This window comes from Myotis daubentonii, chromosome 8 (genome assembly GCF_963259705.1).
Source record: "Myotis daubentonii chromosome 8, mMyoDau2.1, whole genome shotgun sequence".
NCBI classification, from domain to species: Eukaryota; Metazoa; Chordata; class Mammalia; order Chiroptera; family Vespertilionidae; genus Myotis; species Myotis daubentonii.
Window position 1 is genome coordinate 64,647,483 of NC_081847.1, and position 24,528 is coordinate 64,672,010.

Below are 24,528 nucleotides of genomic sequence, written 5' to 3' on the forward strand. Positions count from 1 at the left end.
ATGGATGAGGCCCCTTGCTTTGATTGAGTCCACTATGGAAAGTGTGGAAGCAATAACCACGCCCACCACCCCAGACGCCTTTTTCCAAACATTCACTTGGCCACGATAAGCTCCGCCTTTTCATACATATCTCTTGTTCCAGCACAGGCGGCCTGATGTGAGCTCAGGAGAGGGCCGTTGTCTCTTGCTTGAGCAGAAGAACAAGGGGGTGGGTGGGTGGGGAGGAGGTGCTGGGCCGTGAGGTTGTCTTTGAGGCTTTCCTACTTGTCTGGAATTCCAAGAATGTCAGGTCTATCTGTGTTCAAATTTAAATCTGAAATGCATTCAAAAGCTAGATAAGATGAACCATCTGCCACACGATCCGTCCATTAGGATAAATAACTAGGTATTTAATAAAGTTATTGAATGTTGAAATGAATTAAGCATGTTGAATCAGAAATTCCAACTCTTATAAAACAGTTCCAGACATTTCTCTTGGGAAATGAAGGAGGCCCATTCCTAGCATATGCCCAGAGAACTAAAACATATGTCACATAAAAACTCATACACAAATGTTCATAGCAGCCCTGTTTACAATAACCAAACAGTGCAAACAACCCCATGTCCGTCAAATGACGCCTGGGTAACGTGCTGAGTGAAAGAAGCCAGGCACAGAGGCCAGGTATGATATGATTTCATTTATGTGAAATGTCCGGAACAGGCAGGGCCAGAAAGTGATTCGTGGTTGCCAGAGGCTGGGGGAGGGCAGGATGAGCAGGGACTGCCGATGGTGTGGGGTTTCCTCTGAGGCTGATGTTCTCAACGTCATTGTGTGATGAGTGCACAACTCTACGAATAGGCTAAACACCACTGAGCTGTGCACTTTAAATGGGTGAGTTGTACAGTATATGAATTATACATCTGTTAAATCATTACATACAAAATGAAAAGAAAGAGAAGATATAAAACTTAAAATCGGAGAGTCTCAGAACTGGGAGAAACCTTAAAGATTATCTCATACAAACACATAAGTATGAAACTGCCAAGTGTTTGTGGGGTTTTGGACAATTTCCTCTCCCTTTTATGTCAGTTGCCTGTTGCCAGACTCAGGGCTGCTGCAGAAATGCTAAGGAACTCAGTGGTTGCCTTTGCAGCCTTTTATTTTATATCAACATGGAGATTTGATCACCTCATACCTCCGTAGCTGTTTGTTACTCTCTGGAAAAGGCTCTTGCCCATCTGGTGACGCAGAATGTGGGGCTACAAGTTCACAGAGCAAAACCCCACAGGATGTCCATCCCCATGAGGACATCATCAGCTAATTTTAAGGTTCTGGCCATATGTGTAGCTGTTCATTAATACGACAGGGATGGTGGGCCTGCACCCCCCATCGTACTACTGGCTTCTCCCTGTCCCTCCTCCACATCCCCCACTCCTCCCAGCTGCCTTGAAGGGGTGAGCTGTCGGCCCCAGTGACAGTCTTTGGCACCCTCTCCTTGGGCAAAGGATTTGGAGGCTCAGTTTATAGCACATGGCTGTCAAGGCGATTTTTTTTAAGTTGTAGCAAACATTATGCGCCTCTCTTCCCTTTTTTCTAGTCATCTGCTGCATTTTATTCAGCCAGCTTCACTCCCTCACCAGCTGTTAAGAGTGTGTCTAGACAAGTCACATGAGCTTGGGGGCCTTTCTGGAAAGGTCTGAAAGCCCAGGGCAAGTCCAGGAACCGGAAGCACGCTGCTAAAAGTCAACCACTGACAGCGGCATCCCTCCGTGCCTGTCCGAGTTGTGGGTTCTTTGCACAGCCACACCGCCACCTGCCTGACTGGAGCACATTCCTGTCCTCAGGTTCAGAAACCCTGCGTCCTCTCTCCTATACCCAGCACTGAGCATAATGCCTTATGCCGCCAGGTGTTCTGTAGATGTTTCTAGAACTTGGTTCTCAAACCTACACATGACTTCTGTTTCCTCACCATGTGTTTCTCTCTTGGCCTGTTGGCATCCTGCAGGCCTTGCCACAGTTGTACCAAAACTACTGAGTCGGGTCCAAGGCTGAAGGATGCCCCTAGACCCTCCCCCACCACCACCACCACCAGCACGTCACACTGTTGGTCACTGCAGACTTGACCATCTTGAGTCTGAGCTTGCCCTCCTTGATGTCAACCCCGTCCTGCTTGTTTTGTCTTTCCAGCCACCCTTTCTTTGTGTCCTTCCGTCCCTTACCCCTCACACGTGCTCCTCTCCCCATCCACCAAGTACTGATGAGTCTCAGCCAGTCTCTGCCTGGAAGAGGTTACACCCCGTGGAGCAAGGAGAAAAGGGAAGCTCAGCAGTCAGGTTTCCCTAGCTCGGATCCAAGCCCAGGCACTCAAATACCAGCACCCATCCCCAAACCGTACATATTGTTGTATGACTCCTCTTAGACACCTTCATTATGTTTTTCGCTAAAATTTTCCAAAAGAAATATGTCATTGTCAGTGGGACTAGAGCAAACTCACTTCTAAAGACGTTTGCTTTCCATCTAAACTTCTTCCCAAAAAGAGGGGCTCCTCTCTCCATTTTACCTCTCAGCGCATAAAGCAAGACAGCGTGACTAAGAAGACCAGGAAAAATACCGTGAAGTGTTATGTAACTCAAGCTTGATGTTCCAAAGAGAATTTGTGTCAGATAACTTGACAGAGCCTTGTCTGGAAGCAAAGGCTAAAGTCGTGATTCTTTGAATCCCTAATGAAAATACCTAATTATTTGTTTCTGTTCCCACACAAATCAGTTTCTCTGGGGAGTGTCTTTGGCATGCTCCAAGGGCACGGTTTCCTCAGAGAATTAGGCTTTTACAGCAAGAATCTTCGGTGTAAGAGTGGGCGTATTGTGGAGGGGGAAAGCAAAAGCTAAGACAGTAATTTATTTTGCAAAATAGTACTTAAGGAAAATTATGTTCCCATCACTATAGAGTAGATTTATTTAATTCTCTGCTCTGGGTCATGATGGATCTGATTACTGAAACTTAATACTTATCCCAGTTGTTTTGTGAGATTATAATTTAGGAACAAAAGATAGAATCTCTAGGTAAATCTTATTGTACCTTTAAGAAAAGTGTAAGAGCAACAAAAACCATGAAACCTTGCGATGGTGGCTGGGAAGGTCCCTTGGCTCAATCCTTCTGCCTTGAAACTGCAGGGAATTCTGATCCTGCCCCAGCCTCGTGGGGCGTACTTTGGGGAGAGAAGCAGAGAGAGGCCAGAGCTATGTCAGTAACTGTTTCTATACACAGCTACACTGGAAGGAATTGAAAGCTACTGGAACTCATAAGTGAAATGAAATAGGTTGCAGGACACAAGTTCAAATGCAGAAATCAACTGTATTTCTATGTACTAACAATGAAAAAAATCCAAAAATGAAATTTAAAAAACATGTACATTTAAAATAACATCCAAAAAAGCTACTTAGAAAAAAATGTAACAAGTTATGTGAAATATCTAACACTAAAAACGGCAAAACATTATTGAGAGAATTTAAATAAGACATAAATAAATAGATATGTCATGTTAATGAATTAGAAAACTCATTTAAGATGGCAATTCTCCCCAAACTGATCTATAAATTTTTTTAATGGGCAATTTCAATCAAAACACCAGCAGCCTTTTAAAATAGAAATTGACAAGCTAATCCTAAAATGTATGTGGAAATTCAAAAGACCTAAAACAGCCAAAATGATGTTGTAAAAGAACAGAGTTGGAGGACTTAACATTACTAATTTTAAGACTTACTACCACCTGGCTAGCGTAGCTCAGTGGTTGAGTATTGATCCAGGGGGTCACTTATCAAGTATCAGGGCATATGCCCAGGTTGCGGGCTCGATGGCCAGTGTGGGGTGTGCAAGAGGCAGCCAGTCAATGATTCTCTCTTGATATTTCTATCTCTCTCTCCCTCTCCCTTCCTCTCTGAAATCAATTGAAAAATTTGATTAAAAAAATACTATCAAGTTTTAATAATCAAGACAGTATGGCATAGGGATAAACATAGATCAGTGGGACAGAATTAAGAGTCCAGGAACAGACCCACATGTGTATGGCCAGTTTCAACAACAGTATTAAGGTAACTCAATGGAGAAAGAATAGTCTTTTCAATAAATGTGCTGAGGAAGTTGCATATCTTTATGGAAAAAGGTAAAACTTGACCTTTTCCTCATACCAGCCCCCAAAATTAACTCAAATGGATCTTAGACCTAAATGTAAGTACTATAAAACTTTTAGAAGAAAACTTTAAGGAATATTTTTGCCTTTGGGCTAAGCAAACATTTTTTAGAAAACATAAAAAAGCATAAATGCTGAAAGGAAAAAATTGATTAATTGGACATCAGCAAAATTAAAAACTTTGCTCAACAAAAAAATGCTTAAGAAAATTAAAATGCAAGCTACAGTTTGGGAGAAAATATTTCAAAGACCTATAGTTGACAAAGGACTTGAATCAAACAATTTTTTAAATCTCTCATTCTTATAAAAGAATAAAACTCAATGGAGATGTAAAGTACAGCATAGGGAATATAGTCAATAATATTGTAATAACTATGTATGGTGTCAGGTGGGTACTAGACTTATCCGGAGTATCCCTTAGTCAATTTTATAAATATTTAACCACTATGAAACTAATATAAAATAATAGTGAGTGTCAACTGTAATTTAACTTTTTTTAAAACAATTGAAACTAACAAGACATACAACCCAATTTTTTAAATGGGCAAAATATTTGAACAGACACTTCAAAAGAAGATATGCAAGCAGCCAACAATTACATGAAAAGATGTCTAACCTCATTAGAGAAATGCAAATCTGAAACCATAATTAGATGTCACTACACACCCACTAGAGTAATTAAAATTAAGAAGACTGATAAAAACCACGTATTGGTGAGGATGTAGAAAAATTAGAGCCCCTAGACCAGGGGTGGGCAAACTTTTTGACTCGAGGGCCACAATGGGTTCTTAAACTGGACCGGAGGGCCGGAACAAAAGCATGGATGTAGTGTTTGTGTGAACTAATATAAATTTAAAGTAAACATCATTACATAAAAGGGTACGGTCTTTTTTGTTTTTAGTTTTATTCATTTCAAACGGGCCGGATCCGGCCCGCGGGCCGTAGTTTGCCCACGGCTGCCCTAGACATTGCTCTTGACCATGTAAAATAGAATAGCCAATTTGGAAAACAATTTAGCAGTTTTTTAAAGTTAAACATGCACTTACCATTTACCTAGCAATTCCACTCCTAGGTATAAACCCAAGAGAAATGAAAATAAAAGTCCATACAGAGACTGTTGCACAAATATTCCTAGCGGCACTATTTATAACAGTCAAAAACTAGAAATAACCCTCCCAGCTAGGATGAGTGTCGACCTATGAACCAAGAGGTCATGGTTCCATTCCCGATCAGGTATCAATCCCCAGTAGGGAGCATGCAGGAGGCTGCTGATCAGTGATTCTCTCTCATCGTTGATGTTTCTATCTCTCTCTCCTTCTCCTTTCCTCTCTGAAATCAGTAAAAATATATATTTTTTTAAAAGTAGTTTCTAACGAATTAAAAAAAAAAACTAGAAATAACCCAAATGTCCATCAACTGGTGAATGAATAAATAATTGTCCCCTAAGCCCTCTGATAGCCCCAAAGGTTTGCATGCTCTCCCGACCTTGCCAGCCACTCACCACTTGCCTTTAGGGTCGTGCCTCCTGCTTACTTAAACTACCATGTCCCTCACACAAGAGGAGAAATCTTGGAGGCCCTAATCAAAGGCCTTGGGACATTGGAGTACAGGTATGATTCTGCTAGTGTGGGAGCTGATGAAGGCAGTGACAAAGATTGGGAAGCCAATGCCTGCAAAAGCCAGCTCATTAAGAAGAAAGGAAAGCAACAGCACTGGGTGAAGAAGTTCACAAACAGGCTATGGATTTGGATATAGAATTCAATGTGCACCTTGGAATAGCTCATACCCGTTGGGCGGCACATGGTGAGCCCAGTCCTCTCAATGGCCATCCCCAGCGCTCTGGTAAAATAATGAACTTCTTGTTATTTGCAATGGAATCTTCACCAACTACAAAGACTTGAAACCTTTTTTTGGAAAGCAAAGGCTATGACGTTGAAGCTGAAACAGAGACAAAGACAATTGCCAAGCTCCTTAAATACGTGTATGACAACCGGGAAAGGGGAGATACCAGTTTTACTACCTTGGCGGAGAGAGTTATCCAACAATTGGAAGGTGCTTTTGCACTTGTATTAAAAGGTGTTCATTTTCCTGGCCAAGCAGTTGGCAGGAGATGAGATAGCCCTCTGTTGGTTGGTGTACGAAGTGAACATAAACTCTCTGCTAATCAAATTCCAATACTCAACAGAACAGGCAAAGATGAGAAAGGAAGCTGCAGTCTCTCCAGTGTGGACAGCACAACTTGCCTTTTCCCTGTTGAAGAAAAGGCGGTGGGGTATTACTTTGCTTCTGATGCAAGTGCTGTCATAGAACACACCAGTCATGTCATCTTTCTTGAAGATGATGATGTAGCCGAGGTGGTGGGTGGCCGTCTTTCTACCCATTGAATTAAATGAACGGCAGGGGATCGCCCTGGAAGGGCTGTGCAAACTCCAGCAGATCGTGAAGGGCAACTTCAGTCCATTTATGCAGAAGGAAATTTTTGAGCAGCCAGAGTCAGTTGTGAACACAATGAGAGGAAGTCAACTTTGATAACTATACTGTGACTTTGGGTGGTTGCCGTGAGGGGCAAAAGACTGGTGTGAAGGAGATGTCAATATTCTAACAAAGTGGGGGTTTTTTGTGTTTTTTTTTAAATTCAGATTTTTTTTAAATATATTTTATTGATTTTTTACAGAGAGAAAGGGAGAGAGATAGAGAGTTAGGAACATCGATGAGAGAGAAACATCGATCAGCTGCCTCCTGCACATCTCCTACTGGGGATCTGCCCGCAACCCAGGTACATGCCCTTGACCGGAATCGAACCTGGGACCTTTCAGTCCGCAAGCCGACGCTCTGTCCACTGAGCCAAACCGGTTTGGGCTCTAACAAAGTGTTTTATTGAAAATTTATATTTAGCAACTAATATATAGTCATTTGCTTCCATGACAGTATTAAGTTACTTTGGGTAAATTCAGCAACATGAATTCCTAAAGCCACCTTTTACTTTGCGATAAGGAAAGTGTGTCAAAGGATGCTGCTATCACAGTGGATGGAACTGAGCACTTGTGTCCACACAGGTTTGAGTGAACCAACAATCACAGTTCACAATTAACTCATAGTTTTGTTTTTTAATGCAAAAAAAGCAATAAATTACTATCCCCAAAAAGTGTGATTTTAAATCTCTTTCTTAAGTAGCAGAACTTATAATAGGCATGTGTTCTCATTGCTAAAGTGACAGTGCCACTAATAAAGTTATTGAATACTAAGAACTTTAAAATTATTAGCTACGTGTATTTCTGGTTAATGAATGTCATTAACTTTTGACTTGCAATTTTTATTTTGGAGAACTTCCTGGAATGATAAGGGTGTTTGACAGGTTAATTTGCATGATGATGACATACATGCATCCATTTTTCATCACACAGAACTCAAGATCTGGGCATTTTCCCGCGTGTCAAGTAGACTTCCACAAGGAAAATAATTCATGCGCTACCTGCAAACTTTGGGGAGCAGTTTCTTTTTACTTTTAACTTTTTGAAGGTCTATATAACACATGCATTCTCTCATTTGTAACTTTTTCAAATTTTAGGAGTTCTTTGATCATGTGAAGAAACTTTGGGATGATGAAGGCGTGAAGGCGTGCTTCGAGAGGTCGAACGAATACCAACTGATCGACTGCGCACAATAGTAAGTCTGCCTAGTCAGGCCCAGGCCTCTTTGAGGCTAGGATTGCACTGCAGGGGTGCTGCCCTCCCAGGGTCAATGACGTCTCTCGAATGCTAGGGACAAATATTAACGTCTCACTACAGAAATCAGCTTTCAAAATGAGGTACATGTAGGAGATGGAAAATTGAAATCCAGTAGGAATCAGTGTTTGGGGGAAGAATCAGAAGCATGTGGTATTATTTTTATCCTGACCGTTGTTTTCAGTTCTATTTATGTTTACTTCTATAGGGTTATAGGCATAGTATAAATTATAATGTAATGGGATATTCATTATTATAGTTTAATTTTGTAGCAGGGACTCCAAATTAAAATAATAGCAACACCGCAATCAAGCTCAAGCTCTTACTTAAAGTAAAAAGTGATACACAGAAGTGAATTAGGACCCTGAGAGTAGATGATGATTAATGATAAGTAAATATTTGGTGAGAAATGTAATGAAGAGAAATAGAAATAAGGAAAAGACTCTGGTGCCGAGGCTGGCTGATTGCTTTTCCCTGAAATTCCTTGGTATTTTAGATTCATTCTATGACTATTAGAGAGTAATGGTCCCCCAGGAAAATGTTAATCCAGAAGTTCTAGATATGTTTGCTAGTTTGATAACAAAAACTGTGTTCAACTAATCGTTTTATATGACTCTTTGGGCAGCAAGAAATCAGCACTTTTATATTTTTAGTCTGTAAACTTTAAAAATTCATACATGTTGAAGGGATTCCATAAGCATAAAATCTGGGAATTCACAGTATTTGGAACCAACTAATGGAACTATGCTGTAAATACAGATTTCAAGGAGAAAGCAGTTGTGTGGCCACCAGCAGCCCTTTCTCATCCTTAGGAGTTCGGGTACCATCACCATGTGACAGGCACTGAGAGGGGCCAATGGCAGGGCCCAAGGAGGAGGCACTGGGTGTGTCCCAGGCACTGACAGGAAGCCAGTCTGGGAGCAGATAGGTGATGGAAGAGTGGCCATAAACAGCTGAGAGGTCGCTGTGGCCAGACCCTTCCGAGTGCTTGCCAGGGAACTTGGATCTTCCAAATGCAATGAGTACCCAGCACCTCCATGAATGAGGTTCTCAGGGTCACTCTGGCTGCTGTACGGAGAATTAACAAATGGAGGCAGAGACCTGAATGGGGGTCCTTGGGTCAGGTGGTGGCCATAGAGGCGAGCCTTGGGCCTTGAGTTCTGAAGGGACAGAGGTAGGAGGTAGATTGAGTGGGGGCGGCAGTGGAAAGGGGACAGGGTAAAGGATGAGAAAGCAGTGGGGCATGGAGCCATTTTTGGAGATGGAAAAACCTGGGAGATGTTGTTTATGGGAGAATAGAGGAAGGTATCAAGCTCCGATTTGGAAAAGTTAAGTTTGAGACGCCAACATGATATCTAAGGGGCTCGGTGGTTGAGCATCAAACTATGAGCCAGGAGGTTACAGTTGGATTCCCAGTGAGGGCACATGCCCAGGTTGCGGGCTCAGTCCCCAGGAGGGGGTGTGCAGAAGGCAGCCTATCAATGTTTTTCTCTTATCATTGATGCTTCTGTCTTTCTCTCCCTCTCCCTTCCCCTCTCTTCACTGAAATCAATAAAAACATATCTTTAAAAAAAAAGAGAAAGTAGATTAGTGGTTGCCAGGGGTTTGAGGGTGGGATCACTGAGAGTGACTACTAACAGTACAGGGTTTCTTTTAGGGATAATGGAGAATGTTCTGGAATTGGATAGTAGTGATGTGTGCACAAACTTGTGAATTTACTAAAGACCACTGAATTGTATACCTCAAAATGGTGATTGTTATGTTATGTGAAATTGTATTATGTGAGTTATATCTCAATCTGAAAAAGAAAGATAACAGGGAAGGAAGAAGCAGAGCAGGAAAAGTAACGGGGACACTGGTCAAGCCTGGCCAGCAGGGCAGTCTCCTCGTGGAAACAGGGGTCCTCTTGTCATCTGTAGATGAAAGTGTAAGCGTGCATTGATAGGGCCTGCTTCTTCGTCCTCAACCAGCCAGACACTTGCCGCTCTCCAGGCCTGCAAACGCATGCACGTGGGAGTGGGAGCTCCCCGGGGATGAAGTGCCTACGCTATGCAGATGAAAAGCCATGAAGACCTATGTTGTGCTATTTGGCATGCAAGGAGTGGACACCTGCTCGGGCAGCTTCAGAGAAAGGGAAATTTGCTCTAAGTCTCCCAGAAGCCACTAGTGAGTCTGCGGCACTACAGGGAGCTGCTTTTCTGTTCCTGCTGGCTACGTGTGTTGGCTTCACTTTTCCCGTTTGCTCTTCTCATCCCTTGCTGCTGATCCCAGAGGAAGCAGAGGAGATCAGTTTTGTTCGCAGCCAGGCAGCCTGTTCCCATCTAGCCTTGTCCCCCACCCCATCACACTGGCCCAGTCAATGGCCATTTGCATGACCCTGACCAGAGGCTGTGCTAAGGCCAGGGCAGCTGGACTGCAGTCTCCCACACCAGGACTGACATGGCTAGAGGCGTGTGGAACAGTTACTATAACCGAGCTTTCAGTATTGTACTTTTGGTAAAAATGGGTGCATTTGAAGCATCAAGCAAGCTGTGCCAATGACCAGAGATTATATTTGATACACAGTTCCCCACTTTCCACTGGAAACCTTGAAAACAGTCTCTACTGCATTATCCCCCAAAATGCATTTCCTCCAAGTCCTAATAATAAATGATTATGTAGCCATGGAAACAGCTATTTTGGGAGAGAGAAAATTGGATCTTAAGAGCGGGTTTATAAAATCAGACTTTGCGTAATGTAACCTGAAGCTCTGCAGCTGAGAGTATGGGTTCTTATGCTCTGCACCAATGTGTTTACGTACATGCTAAGAGCCTCTCTAGGAGCACATCCATTTGAATAATTGCTGTTAGAATGTTCTCAAAGGCAGAGAATGTCCTAGAAAAAAGAAAAGAGCCGTGAGAAAGGTAAAGTGATTTTCTGCTCCGTCTCCTGTTTGCCTTTGCAATCGATCAGGAGTCCTGGCAACTACGTGTAACCTCTCTCTAGTACTGACTTGGAGCTCATGGCTCTCAAGTCCTTGAATCTAAGCTTTCAGGACAATCAGGAAATTATTAGAAAAAATGAAATTTGAACTTCAAAGTTGACTTTTATTTTTTGCAGTTCATTTTAAAATTAGAGAAACTACCATGTATTGTTGAATTCATTAAATATATAATCAACTGTCTGGGTACACATACATGTTCTTCTGAACTCTCGTTTGACCTTTATTTTCTGTTTTATTTTCTCAATCTGTGGAGTTCCTGTTTATGGGCAGTACAGTATACTTTTTTATTCTTACTTTTTATTTTATTTTTTTTAATTTGGTTTTATTGCTTAAAGTGTTACAAAGAGTATTACATATGTCTCCTTGCCCCCCACCCCCCCACCCCCCGCACACTTGACATTCCCCCGGCCTCCCCTACCCCCCAGTGTCTTATGTCCATTGGTTATGCTTATATGCATGCTGCAGTATACTTCTTATAGATATGAAGAATAAACTTAGTGGCAGGGCAAAGTAGGTAGACCAGCTATCTCAGTGTAAGTCGGTCAGCCCCTGGTTATCTGTGTCTCCTATGCTCGTTTGTAAACCCTCGTCCTGGGAAGGAATTTCTAAGAGGGTTTGCTTAGCACCAATGTTTCTATGTGAGTAGGTAACCTGCACTTGTCCTCCTGTGTGTCTCTCCTTTACTCTCCCAGGACTGCCATGCTCATAGCACTCTAACTCCAGATGCAAGGGGGGATTTTTTCCCCACCATGCAATTCTCTGTGACACCAGTTGGTTGCCCTGCAACTTAACTCAATTCTGACACTATCTACTGGAGACACATCAGACCCAGAGGTTAAGGGCTCAGTCCCATCTGGTTGCCCCACTTCAGAGGCCACTTGCACATAGTAAGTCCCCAGGTTACCCACAGCTTCTGTTCAACTTGGCTACAGATCAGAGGGTCCCCTTTGGGTTTGATTAATTGCTAGAACAGCTCACAGAACTCAGGAAAACACTTGCTTATGTCTGCCAGTTTATTAAAGGATACAGATGAACAGCCGGAAGAAAAGATACATAGGGGAGGCCTGGAGATGGGGGTCTGGAGCCCAGGAACTGGGCTTGCATTAGCCCTCAGGAGCATGTGTGCGTTCACCAACCTGGAAGCTCTCCAAACCCTGTACTGTTGGAATTTCTATGGACACTTTGTCGTGTAAACACGATCCCTCACTACGTCCATTTCCACCCCCCTCTCTCCTACCTGGAGACTGGGGGTGGGCCTGGAATCATGGCTTGGTCCTCTTGGTGACCAGCCCTGGGTGGCTCCAGGAGCCCACCCAGAGTCACCTGACCAGAACAAACAAGACCTCTATTACTCAGGACATTCCAAAGGACTTAGGAGCTCTGTGTCAGGAACTGCAGTCAAAGACCAAACAGTGAAAAAAGATGCTTCTAGTGCTCTTATAACTTTGGAGGTTACAAGGGTTTCAGGAGCTCTGTGCCAGGAGACAGGGGCAGATATATATATTTTTTCTATTATCTCACACTGTGTACGTGGATTATTTAAATCTTTCAGAAAAACTACTCCCTTGAGTGGAAAATCCCAGTGGTTTCCTATGGGACACCTCATTGAATCCTCAGACTTCCTACAGAAGACAGGACCCTGGGACCAGCTGACGCTCTAAGTCCTTGCCCCTCGCACTAGTTTCTGATGCTGTTGCCCATTCACTGGGTATTGTTAGGTTCCTTTTGAAGGCTGTGAAAATCAGGCCCTTGAACTATACATGGTAAAATAATAATCCTATCTAATAAAAGAGAAACATGGTAATTAGCCATACATCCGCTACCCTTCCCATTGGCTAATCAGGGCGATATGCAAATTAACTGCCAGCCACGATGGCGGCCAGCAGCCAGGCAGCTTGAAGCGAACATGAGGCTTGCTTGCTTCAGTGACGGAGGACTCCAACGTCCCCCGCCTGCCGCTGCCGGCCTCTGAGCTTGCAGTTTGAAACATTGTTACAAATATAGAAGCTAAACAAAACCCCAGAAACCGGCTTTCAGCCAGCTGGGATCTCAGAGCTGGAGTTGAAACAGTGTTTTGATTATAGAACCCAAACAAACCAGATACCTCCTTTCAGCAGCTGAGGCCTCAGAGCTAGAGCCAAGTCTCAGAGCTAAAGCTGGCCCAGAATTAAAAAAAGAAAAGAAAAAAGGAGCGGTTGGGAGCTTCAGTCACCCACCAGCCTGAAAACAGCCCTCAGCCCCTCACCCAGGCTGGCCAGGCACCCAAGCGGGACCCCCACCCTGAAGGGTGTGTGACCAGCTGCAAACAGCCATCATCCCCTCACCCAGGCTGGCCAGACACCCCAGTGGGGACCCCCACCCTGATCCAGGACACCCTTCAGGGCAAACCAGCTGGCCCCCACCTGTGCACCAGGCCTCTATCCTATATAGTAAAAGGGTAATATGCCTCCCAGCACTGGGATCAGCGGAGCCGCGAGGCCTCCCGGCACCGGGATCAGTGTGACAGGGGGCAGTGCCCAAACCCCCTGATCGCCCTGCATCTCTGTGTGTGACGGGGGTGGGGCCACAACCTCCCTATCCACCCTGCTCTGTTTGTGACAGGGGAAGGTGCCCCAACCCCCTGATCAGCCCTGCTCTCTGCCTGATAGGGGGGAGCTCCCCAACCCCCTGATCACCCTGCGGCTCTGTGTGTGACAGGGTGCGGCACCCTAACCCCCTGATCAGCCCTGCTCTGTGCGTGACAGGGGGTAGCTCCCCAACTCCCTGATGGGCCCTGCTCTGTGCATGACAGAGGGGAGCTCCCCAACCCCCTGATTGACCCTGCTCTGTGCGTGACAGGGTATGGAGCCCCAACCCCCCTGATGGGCCCTGCTCTGTGAGTGACAGGGGGCAGCACCCCAACCCCCTGATTGGCCCTGCTCTGTGCATGACAGGGGGTGGCGCCGCAACCTCCCCATCGACCCTGCCTTGAGTGTGACAGGGGGCAGTGCCCCAACCCCCCCAATTGGCCCTACCCTGAGCGTGACTGGGGGTGGCATCGCAACCTCTCGATCCGCCCTGCTCTGTGCATGACAGGGGACAGCGCCCCAACTCCCCAATCAGCCCTGCTCTGAGCCCGTCCAGGGGCTGCACCTAGGGATTGGGCCTGCCCTCTGCCACCCAGGAGCAGGCCTAAGCCAGCAGGTCGTTATCTCCCGAGGGGTCCCAGACTGCGAGAGGGCACAGGCCGTGCTGAGGGACCCTCCCACCCCCCACCCCCCCTCCCAGTGCACAAATTTTTGTGCACCGGGCCTCTAGTAACAATAATAATAATAATATTTTTCTACCTTAGAGCTATATTTTTCCACTTATTTCTTAGAAGTGAGACCCTTTGCCAAACAGTATTCTGTGTCGGGTAACAATAGTGAGGAGGGGTCAGTGGTGGTGAGGAGCCCAAACTAGTGGCCCTTAGCCCCTCCCGGACTCCATTGTGGCCCCTCCGTTGGCCCCAATTCACACCAGGCTCCATAGCGCCCAGTTTAAAAACTAGGGCTAGTTTCCAAAGTTTGTAGCCATAGGACTAAATGCAGTCTACATCAAATACCAAGTCAAAGTGATAGTTTCTTAGAATAATTATATCATACCAAAGTAGTATTTTTTTAGAACTAAATGTGATAGATGTTCACATCAATCGCATGTACTTATTATAAGTTCTGTGTAGTCATTTTGAATAAAATAACATTGAATTTCAATATTCATAGATGACAGTTGAGTTTTGCAGTAGGCTCAACATCCAGTTTTTTCCTGCTGGGATTGGGTGTATGGAAATATTCTGGCTTATGTAGATGAGTAGTAGCAAATGGTAGCAAAAACTGGTTTGTTTGTTTGTTTGTTTGTTTGTTTTGTTTTGTTTGCCCTATAATCACAGGGAACATTTTAAGTTAAATAATACAGAAATGTGAAAAGGAGAATTGTAAGAAATTTTCTTCCAAGCTGAATTAATAGCCTCTAACAACTTCTTACAGTAGCTAACATAAATGTGAAGTCCGGAAGATGCTTAAATTTTTAAAGACACAATGCTGTCTAGTGTGGGAATGTGTCACATTTTCACCTTTGATGATGTGACAGGTCCTGTGTGGTGAGAGCTTGGGATGGCCTTTGGTAAAGCAGCGTGCTGCCTCCTCTGTGCCTTCAGGGACCCCCTTCCCGATTATACTGGGGCCAGCGGCCAGTGCTCTGCTACAACCTTCCTTCCGGACAGCACATCTGCAGGAAGATGAAATATGTGCATAGTATGTTGACAGTTTGGGTTACACAGATACACACAGGTGTCAAAACTCAGCAAATGTACACTTAAGATTTGTGTGTATTTGGATCTAAATTTTACATTTTAAAAAACTATAAAGAAATATTGATGTCTAGATAAAGATCTGCAAGCTGAAATATGTAGAAGGAAGTATACCAGTGTCTACAATTTCCTTGAAATGCATCAAAAATAAGATAGATACATGGATAGATATGTGGGGTTTTTTAAGTATAGTAAAATGGTAATGGCAGAAGCTAGATGGTGGGTATTCAAGCGTTCACTGTAAAATGATTTCAAATGTGTTGTATGTTTGAACTTTTTCATAATAAAATGTAGAGGGGAGGAAAATATACATGTGTAGAGATGTGATAAGAAGTCTAAGGAAAAGTCAGAAACAGCAGCACAAATTAACCCATTGGTGGTACCCCACAAATTGCAACATGGCATTTAAGACATTGGTGTGTATGAGGGGCTTTTTTTTATAGCTCTTTCCAGTGTTCGCTGAATTCTTTGAAACACTTACAAGGAACCCAGGGAATTCATCGAGAACCACTACTACTATTAACGAAGTGAACAGCTTGCGAATACCTTAAGAGATGTGTCCTGTATTTCTAAGCTTCAAAGTGTAGCTGCAAGATAGCTCATCATTATTGAAACTTACCATGTGGGGGTGCTAGTCTATGCACATTATATGAGTTAACAAATTGATCCTCACACTAATCCAGGGTGGGAATGTCCAGCCCAAGGCCCATTACATAAAGCCCCAAAAATCATTTGGTCTGGCCCTGCCAAGGCATTAGGGTGAGTTAATTAAATGCTTGACCAAATATAGTTGCTAATTTTAAGTTGATAATTTTGTATGGTCCACACATGATGTTATGACTATCCAATTAACCCTTGGCAGAAAAAAGGTTCCCCACCCTGCTCTAGACTGTGACCAGGCTGGAGGGGAGACCTGCGGTTATTCCATTATTCAATGAACGTAGTTTCAGGGGATGTTAACTTCTTTTAGCAACCTTACTTAGGTCATATTAACCTTGCAGTCAATGCAACTTCTCAATCTTCTCAGAAGAAAACTGGTAAATCGACTTACTTTAATTCGAAGATGACCAGTCTTTTATTTTTGTTAACTTATTGGATTCCCCAATGTTTTTTTTATTATTGAACCCCAGTATATCTATGAAACCCTATTTCTAACACTCAGCAGGTGGGTGGTCCCAGGCCAGTTGTTTAGCTCTCTCTGCTTCGGTTTCCTAACCTGTAAATTGGAGGTGTTAATAGTGTCTATCTCCTAAGGTTTGTGGGGATGAGATGAGTTAATTCATGTAAAGTGTCCAGAATAATGCCTGGCTCATCAGTACTTAATAAATGTTATTTGTCATTATGCTCATAATCTATCACAGTCTCTCATGATTATACTGTAAACGCTCTCATCTAATGAGAATTTGTCATTAAGCAAACTGTAGATCATGGAACATGGTTAAGGAACTGGTTTGCTAACTGCAAGCCAGGGACCCAAAAGAAAGGGAGGATAAGATGGGGTTGAGCAGAGAAGGAGGCATAGGCCCTCTAGCCCCACTTCAAACAGATTTCTTCTCTTTATTGTTATTATTATTATTGTTATTATTATTATTATTATTATTATTATTATTATTATTATTATTCTGTTTCTGGAAATGTCACATGTGAGGAAAGAGTCTACTTTAGGGAAAAAAGTACTCTTGGCTAAGCTGCTAATGAGGGTAATGCCCTATCCCTGCCAATCACAATTCAGTTCAGCAAAACCTTATTGGATGCAGTGCCTACTGTGTGCAGAAAACTTGCTGCCCACTGGGGAGAAGGTTCATGATACAGTAGGTACCCTGTCTCTGCAGCCTGCCCTGTACGCTCTGGCAGAGCTGCCGAGTACAATGGCACCACAGAGGCAGGGGCCCTGGGAGGCTTCCTGGAGAAGGTGGCTTTTGAGCAGGGGCAATAGGCAGAGATGAATGGGATGGAAGCCCAGGCAGCAGAGGGTGGAGCTCCGATTCTCATTCTCCACCCGATCAAATGACACTCAATTTCCAAGCTTCATTCTGGTTTAACTGGAGCATAGGGGAGGGAAAGAAATGAGAGGATGGGGACCCAATATGCCACATAGAGGAGTTCAGCCTTTCTGCCCAGGTTTGGAGCAAGATGTGATCTAGTCAGAGCCGTTTTAGGAAAATGCACATAACACCAGCACATCTTTAATTTGTGGTGCAAGACACTTGGCAAGTTATCACAGGAGGCACACGGGGATGGGGAGACTTTGGATCAAAATGATCTCTAAACAGAATGAGCTCTCAGTAATCATTTTCAACCTAGCTCATTCGGCAGGTTGGACCATCCTATATTTTGTTATTGCTGTATCTGAGCAATCTTTCTAAAAGAAAAAAGCTACAGCACATTGCTGCCTTTTAAAGCCGGCATTTTTAAGGGTATAATACATAGTGACAGTTTTTGATGTATGCCCGTGGGTGTGGGTCCCAATACTTCACTGTTCTCTGCCTGCATAATTTAAAACGACAATTTAGCCTGTCAAACTTAAATATGAGTGAAGTTCCTAGGATATTTATGAAACATCAAATAGATAGAATAGTGTTGGCAAATGATGGCGTGTGTGTTTTTTATTATGAAATCACAGAAAGATATTTAGATGATAGCTGCTGGCAACTCACCAATAAACCGAACTTCCAGCTATGGTAAAAATGTGGTGGTCCGTGGTTTTGAAAGTATTTTCAGCCATTGGTGAAATAAATAAAAATGATATCACAGGACTGCAGCCCAAACCGTAATCAGAGATTGCGAGGCGGGACAATAACACATCTTTTGTTTTATAGTTTCATGTATTAGCAATCCATGGTTTCAGGTTCCCCTCCGAAAGTGGAAGTTACCCGTGCAAAGAGGGAAAGCTTTGGTCTGCAGCCCTCTGCCCAGACACCTGGAGGCCTGACACGTTTAGAGTTGGGACACTTTTTGCCGGCAGCTCTAGACACATCCTGCACATTTCAGCAGACATATGCCTAAGAAAGTGGGTGTGTGAACACGGCTTTTCGTGAATCTGCTTATTTATATACTTAAAAAACGGGGCATGCCCTAATCGGTTTGGCTCAGTGGATAGAGCGTCGGGCCTGCGGACTGAAGGGTCCCGGGTTCGATTCCGATCAAGGGCATGTACCTTGATTGCGGGCACATCCCCAGCAGGGGGTGTGCAGGAAGCAGCTGATCGATGTTTCTCTCTCATCGATGTTTCTAACTCTCTATCCCTCTCCCTTCCTCTCTGTAAAAAATCAATAAAATATATTATTTAAAAAAAAAAACAAAAAAAAAACAGGGCAGAACTCTGCGCAGAAAGCAAGTGCCCTAGTCAGCCGGGCCCATCCGCTGAGTCAGGTCTGAGCTCCTCGCTAGGGGGCGTCCCGCCTTAAGGTCCCTCCCACAGGCCCCGCCCCCAGTGCCTCCGCCCCGCGGGCCCCACCTCCCGGCGCCGAGCTCTGACGTCATCGCCTGCGCCGCGTAGCAAAAACAGGAAGTAGGACCAAAACAAAGGAGCGGCAGCCGAGAGCGGACCTCCTCGCCGCCTCCCTTCCGCGCCCGCCCGTCCGGCCGCCCACCCCGAGGAGCCGCCCGACCATGTCCAACATGGAGAAGCACCTGTTCAACCTGAAGTTCGCGGCCAAGGAGCTGAGCCGCAGCGCCAAGAAATGCGACAAAGAGGAAAAGGCCGAAAAGGCCAAAATCAAAAAGGCCATTCAGAAGGGCAACATGGAAGTCGCGAAGATCCACGCGGAGAACGCCATCCGCCAGAAGAACCAGGGGGTGAACTTCCTGAGGATGAGTGCGCGGGTGGACGCGGTGGCCGCCAGGGTCCAGACGGCGGTGACGATGGGCAAGGTGACCAAGTCCATGGCCGGCGTGGTCAAGTCGATGGACGCGACGTTGAAAACCATGAACCTGGAGAAGATCTCCGCCCTGATGGACAAGTTCGAGCACCAGTTTGAGACGCTGGACGTCCAGACGCAGCAGATGGAAGACACGATGAGCAGCACGACGACGCTGACCACGCCCCAGGGCCAAGTGGACATGCTGCTCCAGGAGATGGCGGACGAGGCCGGCCTGGACCTCAACATGGAGCTGCCGCAGGGCCAGACCGACTCGGTGGGCACGAGCGTGGCCTCGGCGGAGCAGGACGAGCTGTCCCAGCGGCTGGCCCGCCTGCGAGACCAGGTGTAACCCCGGAGCTCCCCCTGGGGTCTCCCGTCGGCGGCCCCGTCTGAAACGCACTCCGGATGCTGGGGGAGAGGTTGCACACTACAGCCTTCGAATACGCTGGGACTGACCGATCTTCGATGCTTCCGCCTTCGGGTTTACAGCGCGCTCGGGTACATTAAGAAATTCCAGCCTCTCTCCACCCTTAACTGGATGTTCAAGTTCTGTCTATCTTGTGATAATGTGTATTTTTATAGCTGCCTTTTAACAGGACTCGTTAATAACTTGGCGTAGATGAGTCTTCCTCAAAAACCTTATCAAATCTCTAGTTCCTGTGTATTCCGTTTTCTGCCTGAGCTATCAAAATCGAAGTTTATTTTGAATGTAGTGTCATTGTTGGTAATATATAGAATTGACATTCGGTACATGAAAAGAAGAGAGTGATTACTTTGCAGGGTTAACAACACCTCATTCGACTTATTTAATGGACAGTGCCATTTCTGTGTATCCTTTGGTTTTTTTTGCCATCAAAATAAGACTACAGTTGACTGTTAATCTGTTTCATAACTTATATTAAAATTACCTTAGGACATCCTTGCATAATACGCTTTTACTGTTTACATTCTGTAAATTTTAAGATTTACAAGGTTTAACATATGTCAGTTTCTTTCAAATGAGCTTCTCTAACATTTCTAGTTATTTTCCTATCTCAACACTTTAATTATATTTCTTATAAAATGTTAATTGGCATGGCAGCCACATTACTTACCCTAACATTGCCAAAGAACTGCTGATTGGTTTGAGAAAACCCTGAGACTGTGTGTTTGTGGGTTTTGTTTTGATTTTAACAACCAAAAATAGAGTTAAAATTAGAACAGCATTTTAAGTTGTAGTTATTTGCATCTATTATGTTGTTCTTAAGACAATTCCTTAAAAACTTTGGAAATGTAAGTTGGAATGTTTTACTTAGCCACGCAGCCAGAATGAAGTGTGTGTGTGTGTGTGTGTGTGTGTGTGTGTGTGTGTGTGTGGTCGTGGGGGGGGTGGGGGGGATGCAGGATGAGACAGCGTGCTTGACCCTCTGAGGCTAGGACTCACCTGTGCTGCCTTCCATCCTTCTGGAAGAGCAGGGTGTATTTTCTAGCTGAAAAGGAAATCCTGTAGCCAAAACCTTCTTAGCCTCAAAACATGAAGAACACCAGTTTGCTTTTGCCTTGACAAGTCTGTTAATCTAACTTGAATACTTACAGATATTTTAAATCCCTCCTTTCCTTCACTGGAATATTTCCCCAACAGAGAAAACCAGTGTTTCAGAAGGTAACTGTAGGGACTCTCCCAGACCCTTTGAAGGATTCACTGTTCATGACATGTTTTCCAGTGTGACTGAGTGTGGTTAAGGGGAGAAAACAGCACGAATATGTAGAGGAGAACCGCCCCTTAAATTTAAGTGTCTTTATATCTGACTGGTGGTGGTTCTGAAGTCTTCTCTAAGGGACACCTGTCCATTGTCTGTGCCACATCTTTGTAGAATTCCCTCCTTTCGATGTCTCGTCTCATCCACCTGGTTGCACAGAGGCGACTGTGTGAGTACAGCATGAGTTGTAACCCCTCTTTAGACTGGAACAAATCATTAAAACTTTGAAAATAGCTTAGTGTTGAGTCCTTTGGTAAATTGATGACCCTTTTGTAATAGAAATATTCCCAACAATATTCATCTATTTTGTGAGATTAAACAATGCTTGAATAAGCTTGAACTTTCTTAAAATATGTTCATTTTAAACTAAATGGGTGTAAATTTTTAGGAACCATAAGTATTATTTTGAAAGCATATTAGACCCATGAATTTCCTTATTTTTGCAGTTGATGAAATATTGAAGTGTAAACCACAGAAGTTTGTCAAATAAATCATCTTAAACTGCATGTTACTACATGTAAGTGTGCATTCTCTTTAAGAGTATTTGAGAACAATAATTCAGAGGTAGGTTTGGTTCAGAAAGCCTGGTATTTTTCCAAACTCACTACCTGAATGTCTGTTCAGGTAGCATGGAATTTTCATGCACGTTTCTAGAAGCCTATTTCTAGCTATTACTTCTTTATTGTGATAGTTTATTAAAGATTCTCCCTCACATTGAAACTTTTCCAGGCAACAGATAGAATTTTCAAAAGGATCCAACGCAAACATACCAAGGAAATAGTGAATCTCCCATGCAACTACTAATAGTTTTTACTCTTTATTTCTCCTTTTTACTTTTCTGCCTTCAATGTACAGTTTCTAACATGGATTTAGAATATACTTTTCATTTATTTATGAACAATTTAAATTATTTCAGCTCAGTTACGTGTGCACTATTGGAGAACTTGCTTACTAAAGCTATTTCTTCTTGAAGGAATGTTAATGTATATGTGTACCTTTTAGATAGAGACATGCTGTGACTGTTGGACATTGTGTACCTACCCAGCTGTCTTTGATTTGGAAAAGAGACACCTAAAATAAGTACCAGTCTAAACCTTATTAACTGAACATCGTCTCAGGGTCAGCCAGACAATCTCACATTGTGAAGCAGAAGCGAGGGGCTTTCTGTTCTAGATTCTTCCTTTGCAATATGCACAACACCCTCTTGGAGGCATTTCTGTAGCCAAAATCCAAAACTCAAGACTTTTGAGTACTTTTGACAAAAAGCCACTAGCCATTTGGCATTGAACAAACTGATGGGCAAGCCCCTTTCATTTTTTTAATCAACTGACTGGCATTAATAAAATGCCTGCCTGGTTTACCTAGGCTCATGCTTCTACGGCTGGATGGTTTTTCTACAACCATATGGCACAGAACAGACAGTGTTTCTCTTGGTCATGATTGCTGGACCTGGTGTGGTCCGAAGCTCAGTTGGCTCCTGCTAGGGTAGTGGGCAGTTGGTCATTGCATCTGGTCCTGATGTCAGCCAGGGCATCGTTCTGGCTGGTTTCCCCAGGGTTTAGTCAGTGGGATGTTCCATTTTGTTTGATGCCAACCAGAGCCTTGTTCTGAGGGCTTAGTGATTAAGGGGGAGGCGGGGGGCTTGTTTAAGGGAGAGGAAGGTGGCTAAGTCAGAGTTTTGGATGAGGCCAGTTTTAATCAAAAGGGGTGGGAAAAAGGAGAAAAGGTCACATTAAACAAAATAGGGTTTCTGCGTGGTTATATAAGCAGCGTGGATCTTAACCCTGCTGCTCTTTGTCACTCCATAGTATTTTTATATCATGAAAATAAGTATCTTGAAATCAATTTCAATAACACTGAGAAAAGGTTTTTACTTACCTTGACAGAGTTCCAACTTGGTAAGTTTTTCACAGAGATAATATTAAATATGTTTAAATAAATGTATATGTTAAAAGTAAATGATTTTTAAATAAATCATCTCTTCATGGTCCCTTATCCCTTTTCATGATCAATTCCATGGACATAAGACCTCTGTGACTTTTAAGTTATTTTAGAAGAGGAGCAGAAATAGATGAGAAATAAACAATGAATTGCTATTTTGAACCAATATCGAACAGAAAGAAGATCTAAATGATGAGAATAAAAACACTTCTGCAAACATAAATATCCTCAGCTGTAGCAGAAAATGGAAGAAAATCTAAATAAAATGCTTTTTAACTACTTTTTTAAATATATATTTTTATTGGTTTCAGAGAGGAAGGGAGAGGGATAGAGAGAAACATCAATGATGAGAGAGAATCGTTGACCGGCTGCCTCCTGCATGCCCCCTACTGGGGGGGATTGAGCCCGCAACCCCGGCATGTGCCCTTGGGAACTGAACCTGGGACCCTTCAGTCTGCAGACCGACGCTCTATCCACTGAGCCAAACCAGCTGGGGCTAGTTACTTTTTTATAGTGCCCATATGAGGGTGATGTTTTACAGTTGTAATTCGGTATTGCCTTACAACTATGTCTCTAGTGTGAATGGATGGTCTATAAGGGGGATTCTTTAATCTGGTGGCATATTTAAGAAGACAGTGTAAGCTTTAAAATGTAGTCATGTGAAATTCTGTGTATGATTAGTAAGACCCTTAAAACTCATCTCTATTTACAGGGTGCCACACACAAGTGCATACACACTTTCACAGCTGATAGCTCAATTTTGAAAATGAAATGTATTTTAATAAACACTGCCTTTTAATTATTCAGAGTGTGTGTATACATTTTTGGGGACGCCCTGTATTATCTTAGGAGCCCTGATATGAAGTACTTCTACAACATGCTGAGAAATATGTGGGTTCAACCAAAGACCTAGGCAAAATGTGGCAGAAATTTATAGATTCTTATTTTATTCCTTTATTCCTCAGAGAGTGTCTCAGAGAACTGGGGGATGCATTCACATGCCGGGGGAATTTTCACTTTTTATTTTATTGCACAAACTTGAAACCTATGCACTCAGAACACCAGTCAGCACCAGTAACAATTCAGGAGATGCTCTTGGAAATGTTCATTGATGCTTCGCAGTGCTCCCTTAGATGGTTAAGCATCAGAGCTGGAAAAAACTCGAATACCCATCCTGGAGTCTGAGGATGGGAAAAGAACTTGACATCTTTGCCTGTGCCATTGACATCTCAGAACCATGTATTTTTAGCAGCATTCAGGAAGGTACTCCCCCACCCATCAGAACCTTTTCATGTACTTTTTTAGCCATATTCCATTGTTTCTACTTATACTACTTGTTAACATGTTAATCGAGTCACCCACCTCCCTCCACCCTCTCTGCATCCTGATAGAAATTGGTTGCTTCCTAAACTCTATAACCAAAGGCTTCATGTTTCATTTAATTTTTAGTTCCTTCCAGCCCTTTTAATCAGAGACTATTGGTTTCTGTGTCACGTGTCAGATTATCCATCTCCAGCCAGGAGAACAGATCCTTTCTGCATCAAGTTATTGTAGCCCGTAGGTTGGGGTTGGGGGCAGGGGGCAGCTCAGTCCCCATCCGAGACCCTCCTGGAGGTCTGGGCTTCAGTCCAGAGCTCCCTTTGCAGGGGCAGAAACCTCTTCCTCCATCACAGAATCTTTTGGCTCCTTTCCTGCTAGACGGTCAGGCACTCAGTGCGTACTTCACCAAATTCAAGACCAGCAAGCACTTAGCTAAACTGCATTGTGGTTTTCAAACCTGG

General features: G+C 43.7%; 2 protein-coding genes across 3 annotated transcripts in view; both read left to right on the forward strand.

Moving 5' to 3' along the window:
- Positions 1-24,528, forward strand: part of GNAL (G protein subunit alpha L) — a 100,078-nt gene that overhangs the window by 63,119 nt on the left and 12,431 nt on the right. For both annotated transcript variants that reach the window (XM_059706651.1, XM_059706652.1), the window contains exon 5: positions 7,738-7,835. In XM_059706651.1, the coding sequence (XP_059562634.1) occupies positions 7,738-7,835 (98 nt within the window). The remainder of the gene's footprint in view (positions 1-7,737; positions 7,836-24,528) is intronic.
- On the forward strand, positions 18,698-19,995 carry CHMP1B (charged multivesicular body protein 1B). Its single transcript, XM_059706650.1, has one exon. The coding sequence runs from the start codon at positions 18,817-18,819 to the stop codon at positions 19,414-19,416; it is 600 nt and encodes a 199-aa protein (XP_059562633.1). The 5' UTR covers positions 18,698-18,816; the 3' UTR covers positions 19,417-19,995.

Excerpts from the sequence above, each read along its gene's own strand:
- CHMP1B (XM_059706650.1), top strand. The coding sequence starts at position 18,817 with ATGTCCAACATGGAGAAGCACCTGTTCAACCTGAAGTTCGCGGCCAAG.